The sequence below is a fragment of the Terrapene carolina genome, unplaced genomic scaffold (genome assembly GCF_002925995.2).
Source record: "Terrapene carolina triunguis isolate 2854851 unplaced genomic scaffold, T_m_triunguis-2.0 Scaffold714, whole genome shotgun sequence".
Taxonomy (NCBI): Eukaryota; Metazoa; Chordata; order Testudines; family Emydidae; genus Terrapene; species Terrapene triunguis.
Window position 1 is genome coordinate 14,221,252 of NW_020665065.1, and position 12,213 is coordinate 14,233,464.

Genomic DNA, 12,213 nt, shown 5'->3' on the forward strand with positions numbered 1-12,213 from the left:
AAGTGCTCCATAGGCAGCTTGTATGAGCAGCAGTGGAAACATCACGGGGCAGTCCTCCTACAGTGACAGGCTGAGCCAACAGGAACCTTTGCACTGGGACTCGCTCTCTCTGAGAATGCAAGGGAAGTGCTTGATGACATCTAGCGGCCAATTACATGACATGTATATTCCCTATGGAGATCCAAGCAGCTCCGCAGTACCATAGCTGATTATATTCATCCTAGGAGTATCTCAGTAGCTCAGATACTAGGATGATGGCTGCACTATAAGAAGCTCATTAGCATAGAACTGAATATTATCGATATGCATATCCCAAGGAATTTGTCCCGGGCCTCATTTCCTATTTGAAGGAATTAGAGAAACTGGCTAGGTTCATTGCTTCTAACATTAGACGTGATCTACACTTCCCATCCGAGCATAGGCCTGCTAAACCCAGGGTTGTGAGTTCCATCCCTAATGGGGCCATTTAGAGAACTGGGGTAAAAATCTGTCTGGGGATTGGTCCTGCTTTGAGCAGGGGGTTGGACTAGATGACCTCCTGAGGTCCCTTCCAACCCTGATATTCTATTCCAGGGGTCGGCAACCTTTCAGAAGCAGTGTGCCGAGTCTTCATTTATTCACTCCAATTTAAGGTTTCGCCTGCCAGTAATATATTTTAACGTTTTTAGAAGGTCTCTTTCTATAAGTCTATAATATATAACTAAACTATTGTTGTATGTAAAGTAATTAAGGTTTTTAAAATGTTTAAGAAGCTTCATTTAAAATTAAATTAAATTGCAGAGCCCCCCGGACTGGTGGCCAGGAGCTGGGCAGTGTGAGTGCCACTGAAACTCAGCTCGCGTGCCGCCTTCGGCACGCGTGCCATAGGTTGCCTACCCCTGTTCTGTTCTATGATTCTTTCCACCACTAGCTCTTTCAAAGTTAAAGCCAGATTCTACTTTCACTATCAATGTGAGTGCCTCACCATCTAGTGGACAGAAAGAAAGCAACACAGAAAAGAACTTAATCAGCCTTGAAAATATTACATTTAATGGGACAAATTTTCTTCTTGGTGAGCCCCTGAAACTTCTCCTATCAACCACACATACAGCACTGATGGGAACAAAGAAGAGATGCCGGTGTGATGAATGTGGTATAATTATATAGACAAGGTAGGTGAGGTTATATCTTTTATTGGACCAACTTCTCTCGGTGAAAGAGACAAGCTCTCAAGCTTACACAGAACTCTTCTTCAACGGTATAATTACAGATATAGTTATAGATAAATAGATCTCCAAAGTGAAATCTCTCTGTCTTAAGTGAGGGTGATCTCCTCCCCAATAATGCATTCAGGCCATGCGTTTCAAACTTGTGTGCCTAAATCCACATATGGACACCTAAGTGGCTTGATTTTCAAAGTTGCTGAGCACCCACAACTCCTATTGACTTCAGACTCCTTCCACAGGAGCTGTGCCTAGTGCTTCAGAAAATTAAGCCACACATTGGTGAAGCACTGGAATGGGTTACCTAGGGAGGTGGTGGAATCTCCTTCCTTAGAGGTTTTTAAGGTCAGGCTTGACAAAGACCCTGGCTGGGATGATTTAGTTGGGGATTGGTCCTGCTTTAAGCAGGGGGTTGGACTAGATGACCTCCTGAGGTCCCTTCCAACCCTGATATCCTATGATTCTATGATTTAAGTGCTTAAATATAGATTACATAGGTGCCTAGCTGTTACTCCAACCACATCTGAAAATTTGGCCCCAGCCAATTGTGCAGTGCTATGCTGAATTCCACCCCCAAAGACCTCTGCTCTTCAACAGTGAGTGAAGACTGCGCTAGGCATAAGTAGAATAAGCAATTGTTTAAGGTTCCAAGCAGCTCAAGGGCCCCCCAGTTTAGTATGACCCCCCAAAATACCATTCATCTTATTTAACATGGACTTTTTAACAAGTGTATTTGTATGTGTTGTTTTGGTATGTTTTTTGGTTTGTGGAAATAATGCAATTTGTATATTTAGGGGTGTGGCTGAGGGGTAAGCGGGGCTCAGATTATTCCTGCTTCAGGCCCCCACTGGACTAGTACTGGCTCTCAGTGAAATGATTCCTGTTTGCAAAACTTTGGGATTAGAGGTGCTATGTAAATGTAGGTTTCAGAGTAGCAGCCGTGTTAGTCTGTATCTGATAATCACTTCAAAAGTTTTTTTTCTTTTCTCTCTTACTTAATTGGCCTCTCAGAGTTGGTAAGACAACTCCCACCTGTTCATGCTCTCTGTATGTGTGTATATATATCTCCTCAATATATGTTCCATTCTATATGCATCCGAAGAAGTGGGCTGTAGCCCACGAAAGCTTATGCTCTAATAAATTTGTTAGTCTCTAAGGTGCCACAAGTCCTCCTCGTTCTTTTTATGTAAATGTATAAAGCAGTGTGGCCTAGCAGACAGAGCCCTGGGCTGAAGAGACCTGGGTTCTCTTCCCAGCTCTGCCACCGGCCTGCTGGGTGACTTTAGGCAAATCGCTTCCCCCCTGTATGCCTCAGTTTCCCCAGCTGTAAAAGGGGGCTGATGGCAGTGCCTTCCTTTGTAAAGTGCTGTGAGAGCTATCTGGGGGGAGCCCTAGCTAAGAAGCAGGGATCATGGAGGCTCCAGGTGAGGGGCAGAGCTGGGAAGAGAAGCCCTGACCCTGGCTCCCATCCCCAGAGGGAGGCACTGGGCAAGCTGGGGCCATGCAGAAGCGGGGGCTCCCGCCTGTCTCTCCAGCCCTAGAGGAAAGCAGGGAGGACTCTGTCTCAGAGGGGGGGGGGGGGAGTGGAGGACCCCGCGTGTCTCCTCTAGCCCCACTCTCTATGGCCCCGCTTCATCTCTATGCTGCGCGCGGATAGAGTGTAGGCGTATACGTCATCAGGCCGCGCCGGAAGGGAAAGGGACAGGCTTGGCAGGGCGGGGTGGGGTGAGTGTCCTTCCCTGGCACAGAGCGCGGGGGAGCCCCGGGAGGAGGCAGCGGCCGGGGGCGTCATACGGGGGGCAGGCCCTGAAAGGGGTTCGCCCCCTTCCCCCCACGGGCTGCGGGGGGACACGCGCTGGGTGCATTAGGAGAGGACGCTGGAGGCGGGGTGAGGGATGGGGAAGAGAAAGTAAGGGGGGTGGGGCTAGGAGGAGGGTGTTTGGGGGTGGACCTAGGAAGGGGGTGTTGGGGGGGTGGGGCTACCTTGGGGGTGTAGGGGAGAGTAGCGCTATCAGGGGGGTGTTTGGGGCTAGGAGGGAAGTTTTTGGGGGTGGGACAGGTAGGATGGGGCGGGGACCTGCCTGCCCATTGGTCACATTTGGATTTCCCAGACGCTAGGGCTCAACACTGACTGTGCTCAACACTGACTGCTCTCCTCACCTCGCCCTCCTGCCACCATCCCTATAAAGTAAATAGCTGACATCAGCCCTGCTTTTGCTTGTGCTTATACAGTGCACACCAGCTGACTCTCCCTTGTTGCCAGGACCTATCAGCTTCTGCCCTAAATTATCCCTGTTGCGTCCTGAACTGCTTTCTGGTCCCCCCCCCCCCCCCCCCCATGGGTCAGTGCTTCTGACTCAGATTGAGACCACTGTAAATGCTTTTCATTCATGAGGTCTGTTCCTCTCAAAAGCATGATGACAGGAAAGCAGTTTCCACAGGAGAGTCTCTTAATAACCTGATCATTACCGTAACCTTTTCTTTTCTTTTCTTTTTTTTAAATATGTTTGAACTAGATCTAAATTGCAATGATGGAAAATGCAGAGCGGCCTTCCACTGGCCAACTTATACTGCTGGCTACCAGTTCGGCTGTCACAGCAATTCTGTACTCCATTTATAGGCAGAAATCTAAAGTTGCTCACAGCCTCAAGGTCAGTTGTGTGATATTTTTATTTTATTATTGAAAAGTACTAACTTTACAGTTTGTTGTGTAACACTGTAGCACAATCATAGGTTAGAAACTCCATATAAAAGAATAAAGTATTCTGATGAGTAAATATTTGGTTCATTTGGAGATGTTTTTCTCTTAATTGAATATTTCATGTCTTTATTTGGCTGTAGAGTGTGTTATTAGTGCTCCATTTGTTTGAAGGTGCAGTATTTATCCTGTTCCCAGAAGTGTTTCCCCCTTTATATTGTTTTTTTTTTCAGTATTTTAAAACTGGTTCAGGAATTGCTTCACAGTAATAGCTTAAACTAACTAGTATGATAAGCGTGTTTGGAGGTGTTTTATTAGATTAACATGATACACTTATGATAGCAAGTAATTCCCACTGTGATTTAAGATAGAACACTAGACTCGGACTCAGGTGACCTGGGTTCTGTTCTTGATCCTGCTATTGACCTGCTCGGTGATCTTGGGCAAGTCAGTTCACCAGTCTGTGCTTTAGTTTTCCATCTATAAAATGGGGATAATGATACGGACATCCCTTGTAAAGTGCCATGAAGTCTATAAGGAAAAACACTAGATAAAAGTAAAGTTGTCCTATTAAAAGTAGAGAGGAAAAAGACTTAATATAGTTAGGCTTGGCAGAATTCTATTTTTTATATTTTGACAATTTTGACAGATAATATTGATTATTTTTAAACTTTTTTTTTAATTTTTATCAATTTAAATTTTCACAGTTGTGGGAAATTGTGGAGGGGCCAGGCAATCATTATTTAATGACAGTAGACATTGAGATTCAAAAAGTTCAAGCTTTGTAACTTAAAACCCATATTGTCAACATCACATGCCAAAATATACAAAGTAAATATCCTTAAATCAAACTCTAATAATTTCTCAAGCAGCATTTTTCTTACTTTGCTTATCTGTAAATTTTGATATTATCGATGGAAATATTCTTTTTTTGTCGATTTGTATGTGTATGGTGAAATCAACATTTACCAATAAAAACCTAACCCTGCCAAGACTAAATATAGTGCTTATTGTAAATTAGCACTGAACTGACCCCCTGTTCCTCAAAACCCTCCTTTCCCCACCCCCAAGTTTATCTGCACAACAGTCTTTAGAAATTAGTCATAAATGAGAAGTCTCTTTTACATCTGTTTCATAACACACATTTAGTCTATAATTACTGATACATATGGCTCTTTTTTATGTAGGGAGCAAAACAAGTGAATCTAGATCAAGACTTGAAGAACATTCTTATGGAAGCACCAGGAAAATGTGTCCCATATGCAGTTATTGAAGGTATTGTGCAGAAGTGCCTGGGTCACTAAAGGGTTATAAATATAGCTTTCAATCTTTTCCATTTCACCTTCCCTTCTTCTAAGAAAATAACTTTTCTCCAGCATCTCTGATACTGGTTCAGGTAGCTAAAGCAGAGGTTGGTCAAGAAAACATTGAACCATCCAACAAAACTCACAAGGATAATGAAGTTCCATTTCAAGCAGTAGGCTCAGCACATACATGTATAAAATAGTTCCTAATGTTTCCAGTGGATTCTGTCTAATCCCAAACAAGTCCTTACATTAAATGACCTCCATTAGAATAGAAAGTCAGGCAGTCTCCCTAGAATAGTGTGTCTGTTTCCTTGCCTAGCCTATATCCACCTCCTGACCCTCTAGACCAGTGGTTCTCAAACTAGGGCTGCCATTTGTTCAGGGAAAGCCCCTGGCGGGCTGGGCCGGTTTGTTTACCTGCCGCGTCCGCAGGTTCTGCCGATTGCGGCTCCCACTGGCTGCGGTTCGCCGCTCCAGGCCAATGGGGGCTGCAGGAAGGGCAGCCAGCACGTCCCTCAGCCTGCACCGCTTCCTGCAGCCCCCAGTGGCCTGGAGCGGCAAACCGCGGCCAGTGGGAGCTGCGATCGGCCGAACCTGCGGACGCGGCAGGTAAACAGGCCCGGCCCGCCAGGGGCTTTCTCTGAACAAGCGGCGGCTCTAGTTTGAGAACCACTGCTCTAGACCTTATTCTAGTTCTTCATCTGGGACAGTTGCTGACAATTCAAAGCACTAATTCTCTTCTTATACTTTTAGCCTGTCTATACCATAGTCTTCCTTTGTTGCATAACAGGGTTAACTCTGGCATTACTAATTTTATATGTAATAAAAATGATATGTATAATAAATAATGGTTAACAAATATATAGCCTTTATAACTCTTGGTAAAATGGTTCTGTATCTTTCAGGTGTTGTGCGGTCTGTTAAGGAAACTCTCAACAGCCAATTTGTGGACAATTGCAAGGGGGTAGTTCAGAGGCTGACACTACAGGAGCATAAAATGGTGTGGAATCGAACAACCCATATCTGGTATGTCTACTTCTCTTCTTGAAAAGATCCAGACATATATGCTTCCCCTATTGGCTTTATGATGAAGACAGCTGCCAAAGAAAGTAATTGGGTATTGAATTTGGTGAGATAATTTAGTGGTGTGATTTCATTTGGTCATAAAGTCTACTGAATAATGCAAGAGTTTGGCAGTGAACTAGATTTTATAGCTCAGTTTACTTGTTGGGAGAGGCAACTATAGGGCAATTCCTTCTGTATAAAATAGCCTGTAAACCAAGGTTACTTAGTAACTAGTTGGGTGGGTATTTTGTTTTCCATGAATTATGGATGCTGTTTCAAAACCAGACAAATATTGTGTTGGATTTGAATGGACATGAGAGTTATTCAACAATTAAAATGGTCTAGTCAGTATTTGGATGGGTTACTGATCAATTTTGAACCAAGGCTCCAGTGTCGGGGGAGGGATAGCTCAGTGGTTTGAGCATTGGCCTGCTAAACCCAGGGTTGTGAGTTCAATCCTTGAGGGCGCCATTTAGGGATCTGGGGCAAAAAAAACGGACTTGGTCCTGCTAGTGAAGGCAGGGGACTGGACTCAATGATCTTTCAAGGTCCCTTCCAGTTCTGAGATAGGTGGATTGTCAGACTTTTTGTTGCTGGTAATGCTGTCATTCGGATCAAACCGTAACCACTTGGTTACTGGAGGTCAAATGACACTTGCCGTGAGAAGTAATATTGTTAACTTTGGTGTCCTAGCCAAATTCCATTTATTGGCTCCTTAAATTCTTTCTGCTGTGAAAATTGGGTATGATGGTAAGTGAAACTGGTGTGTAATATTACTGTGCAGTGTTAACCAGCTGCTGCAATTGAACTCAGTGGTGAATGTGTTTCAGTGTGGGGTGAAGTTATGTATCAAGTTTGTAAATCCCTTAACGTGTGTATATATTGAAGGTGCATGTACATGTCATGGATACTTTTTAGTAAGATTTAGCATCTTCCATCCCATTCCCTATATTAAATCTTTCTTTAGGAGCTGAAAATTTTTCTCTCTCAAACCCATTTTCTATTTCTTTTTTTCTTTTCCCTTGAGGTGAGCAGGGTAGAGAGTGTTGATGGTGGTAATTGGGAAGGAAGACACCTGTAAACACTCACTTTCTTTACAAATTAATGTAAATAGGTCAGATTTTTGGGCCTGCCAACTTTATTAGTTCCCTTTAATGGCTACTGCAGGGGCAATTTACACTGTTTTGTGAGGTTTTTTAACATCATGATGCATTTGTTTTTAATTCCTTGGCAACCGAGTGGTGGGAATGGGAAAGCCTTAAAGTAGCGTGGATTATTATTAGCAGTGGCAACAACAACAATCTGAGCCTCCTAGAGCATTCCTCACTAAGTCTGAATGCTGTTCAATAAAATCATAAAAAATCAGTGATGGCGAACTGAAGTGTGCAGCAAACAGTCACGTCCTTAACCTACTTTAGAATTCTATTGCACATTAGCAGTTGTTTACATCCGGGAGGGTATTTCACTCTGTAAGCGTGAGGAGAGTCGTTATTACAAGCCCTTGGTCCCCACCCCAAAGTTTCAAGATTGGGCGACTTTACATAAGTAGCCTACTCAGAGAATGCATGAAACTATTGGGTGTAGGAAGCAGAAGTGTCATTTGGGGTGGGAGGCATTCTCCCAAAAGCCTTATAAACTAAAATCACTGCAGAATTTATGGAGGAGCCTACATAAAGATTTCAAGATCAGGATGTGTTGTGACCCTCATGTAGCTGTTAAAATACTGGAAAATAGGGAATTACACTAATCCAACTTAGCTAGTTTAAGAGCATTTGTCAACAGCTGTAAATTGTTCATATTGAACAATGGTCACAACCTGGCAAAATTCCCCAGATGTTGAAATGAGTTCTTAATAATAGACCTACAGTATAATTCAAATGATAAATCTGGTGAGAACATGAATCCCAGACTCAGTACCTGGAGAAGGAATCGGAAGTCGCATTGTCAAATGAACCTGCTGAAATCGGATCATTGCTCCGCTCTCTGAGCCTAAACAAAGCCTCAGTTAATCGGGTTACACTTATTAAAATTGCTTATGTGCCATGCAGTGCTTCTTGCCACACAACAATTTGTCAAAGTTGGAAACCCATTTGGAAGATTAGATGGAATTAGATATGTCTGAGTGTCGTCTTCTTGCCAGGGGAAGTGCAGTGTGTGCTTCCTTATAATGGAGCTAAGTGGAAGTGTGAGAATACAAAACGGGGGCCTAATACAGATCCCCAGGCAACACTGCTACAGAAAGAAACAGCCTTACAGTTATTTTGTAGAAACTTTTGTAGAAACTAGAGAAACTTTGGTAGGACATGTAAAAAATAGGATTCAAATAGTACCAGTGCTTTGCCAAAAGCCCAGTTATGGCACACTCATATAAAGGAGGGAATTTTCAAGAGGATCAAATGCTGCAGAAAGTTTCAGTGGCTCCAGTAGTGTCAAGGTACTTGTTCCAGGAGAATTAATGTAGTATTTTGTTCTTTAGCACTTTTTGTCTACTTCGCAAGCATTAATTGGTTGAGCCTCACAACACTGTAGTATGCTACTGTCAAGTATGTGAGAGGAAGGATACTTTCTTGATTTAACGTATGTAGGGTTAGGTGGTGCTAAAGATTTTTTTTTTTCCTGGCTGTGGATAAAATTAGTCAACTTTCAGTGTATCTTTTGAAGACTTTTTAACCTCCTCTTATAGAAGAGTAGAGGGCTTGAAGATGGTGTGTACAACAAAGCAGATTAAACACCTATTTCATGGCTAGTCTTTAATTAGGGGAAAGTGGCTTGTGTTTTTGCTTGTCACGTGTTCCAGCTGATGGGAAAATGGCTATGCCTGCATTTGCTTTATTTCTCACTCACTTATCCTCCACCAGGAATGACTATGAAAAGATCATCCACCAGAGAACCAATGCAACACCCTTTGACTTGGTGCCTCACGAGGACGGTGCCAACGTCGCAGTAAGGGTGGTAAAGCCCCTGGATTCTGCAGAACTCAGCTTGGAGACGGTGTATGAAAAGTTCCATCCCTCTATTCAGTCCTTCACGGATGTGATTGGCCACTACATTAGTGGCGAACGTCCCAAAGGCATCCAAGAAACTGAAGAGATGCTGAAGGTCGGAGCAACATTAACGGGAGTAGGAGAGTTGGTCCTAGACAACAACACTATCAAGCTGCAGCCCCCCAAGCAAGGGTTGCAGTATTATCTGAGCAGCCTGGATTTTGACTCCTTGCTGAAGAAGCAAGAATCAAATGTCAAACTCTGGAAAATCCTGACAGTCATTTTCGGCTTTGCAACCTGCGCCACACTCTTCTTCATTCTGCGGAAGCAGTACCGGCAGTTTCGGGAAAAGCAGCGCCTGAAACAAATGCAAGATGAATTCAGGCAGATTCAGGGACAGCTAAGGCATGACATGAACACAGAGGGTGGGGAGACTGTAAAAAATGCCTGTGTCGTCTGTCTGAATAACATTAAGTCATGTGTCTTTCTGGAGTGTGGGCATGTCTGCTCATGTGATGAGTGCTACCAGGCACTTCCAGACCCAAAGAAATGCCCTATTTGTAGGCAGGCAATTGCTAGGGTGGTTCCTTTATATAACAGCTAAACGGTCATGGCTTTGGAGCAATTTGCAAAAACGTTTCCCCTCTTAAGGGGTTTTCTCAAGTCCTCCAGCTGGTTGGCCTATCTGACAACTTGGGCAGGTGCTGTTCCTGGGGGGGGTGGTGAAATTTGTTGGGAGAAGAGTGAGCGGGTGAGACTGCCTTGTGATCCAAAACGCAACAGTAGAATTTTACTGCAGAGGCAGAACTGATGTAAAGGTTATAACTTAATCAAGAACTAGTCCTAAAGGGAGCAAATCCAGCTAACGAGTGCATTGAGTTTCCTTTAGACTGCACCCCGTAGACTTTGAGGATGGTTTTTGCAATCTCCAGAAATGAAGTTTTTATTAGGCTGGTGAGTTAATATGTTTCTCTTTCTGCATTTCTAATCCTTTGTGTTTATTACAGTCAGTATCTACATATCTTTTGATTTTTGTACTTTGTGTTACTGGTTTATTGTAACTGGATCTGCAGTCACTGTAGATTTGGTTTGATCCCACTTGATTTCAGTGTCTGAAATATCTGGGCTAGAAAAAGCTTGAGTGTGAGATGGCCTGTAGACTGCAGGATTAAAGTGATGCTGTCAAGTAGTTCTAGGGCCTGAATTTAGCATTAGGGATTTTTTAAGGGCTTTTACGAAGCCTCGTATGAATGGAAATATTTTCATGAAAGACTTTAATTAGAGTGAGCAGTTATGTTCACATTGCCCTCTCCTTGTTCTCCTGCCACCACCACAAAACATATGGGGTTGTTTTTTAAACCTTTCTCTGCAGCATTGGAAATCCATATACAACTGCGTCATTCTAGCACACGAAAATCAGACAGTGAAATTCACCTGTCTGGCTTCATTGTCCAAGCTTGAGTTGGATGCAAAAAGGAAAGGGCATTGATGGTGAAAAGTAAATTTGACTTAGATTATTAAAACTAAACAAATCTTAAAGTGGTGGTGGTAGAGCAGGTAAGAAATTTCCTTTCTCATGAGCTTTTATTTTGACAATGTCCCTTATTTTAGTAGGTGAGACTGGTAGTGATGTCAGTTAGGCTAGGAACTGGGATGGAGATGACGGATGGGATTGTTATTTGGGCTTTTGGAATCTGACTCGAAACGTTTCTGTCTCTGCCCATGAGGTCAGAATAAATGTTGCTACTTCCCAGCAATAGAGCAGTAAGCAATAAGAGAACAGCACTCCTCTGGAGTCTTGTGTTATGTTGTATGTATTTCTTTTGCGTTCTGTTTGTTCTGACACACACACAAATTGGCCAAGCAGCGTCACGACAATAGACAGTGTATGGTGTTGGAGAAAACTCTACTTCCACAATGGTTATAAAGTAAAATCTTGAGTGGGATTAGTTTTTTTTTTTTTTTAATGTACTTTATAATACACCGTTCTGCCTTTCTTTCTTTCTTTGATTTAACATTCTGATTTCATGAGTAGTGGTGAACCACAGAGTGCTGGTCACCCTCAGTACTATTTCACAACATTTGTGAAACAAAGGGGTGCATTGCATATTTGTGCATTGACCACAACATAAAGCAAAGCTTTGTTGATACTCCTGTACTCCTCTTTATTTCATACCATGTATATTACAAATAAACATTTATCTGCAAAAAAAAAAAAGCACAAATCTCTTTCATTTCCCAAATTTCTTATTAAATAATAGATGGAAACTGTTCTTGAATGGAATATAAAGACTTCCTGATTCGGGTGACACCAAGGTCAATATTTACGTTGGAGGACATCAAATCTTCATATTTAGTAAACACCAAGTCAGTGGATGTATTGTGTTTTTTATACATTCAAAATATTTTGAGATATTTCTAGTATATTCAACTTCTGTTATGGCCATGAATTTTAAAAGGGTAACAGTTTCAAAGGAAATACGATCATTCTAAAGAGGAGATTTCACTACATATCTGGAAAATAAACTACGGTCTTGGAGCTCACAGCCAATAACGTTGCACTCATTTATATAACATGTTCTGATTGGTTAACATTACTGCATACCTCTGAGGAGGTACATAGAAAGTTGTTGGCTCATCAATGACAGATTCTAGCAATTAGGTACTAGGATTTTTCTCATATAAACGGGAGTAAACATTCCAGAGGATGGAGGAGATGGATTAGGGTGGCAACTCCAATGGAAGTTGATGGGTGAAAAGTAATTTGGCATAAAGTGGAATTGTGTTGGCGCTTGGATGGCTTTTTAGGCCTGTCTTTTTTTTTTTAATATTTTGACCATTTGTGTTTTAGTAGCTGTGATAGTTCTAGACACCCTGGTAGGCACAACTGGAAAATTGGAGTTAAGGGAAGATGTCAGGTCTCCATTTAGTGCCAATAGTACTAAGACAGTTAAACC

At 42.5% G+C, this 12,213-nt stretch overlaps 1 protein-coding gene across 1 annotated transcript; it reads left to right on the forward strand.

The window, feature by feature from the left end:
- Window positions 1-2,970: 2,970 nt before the first annotated feature.
- On the forward strand, window positions 2,971-11,453 carry MUL1 (mitochondrial E3 ubiquitin protein ligase 1). Its single transcript, XM_026660081.2, has 5 exons — window positions 2,971-3,090; window positions 3,719-3,853; window positions 5,088-5,175; window positions 6,113-6,233; window positions 9,131-11,453. Exons 2-5 carry the CDS (start codon window positions 3,731-3,733, stop codon window positions 9,858-9,860), a joined length of 1,062 nt encoding a protein of 353 aa, XP_026515866.1. The 5' UTR covers window positions 2,971-3,090; window positions 3,719-3,730; the 3' UTR covers window positions 9,861-11,453.
- Window positions 11,454-12,213: the final 760 nt, after the last annotated feature.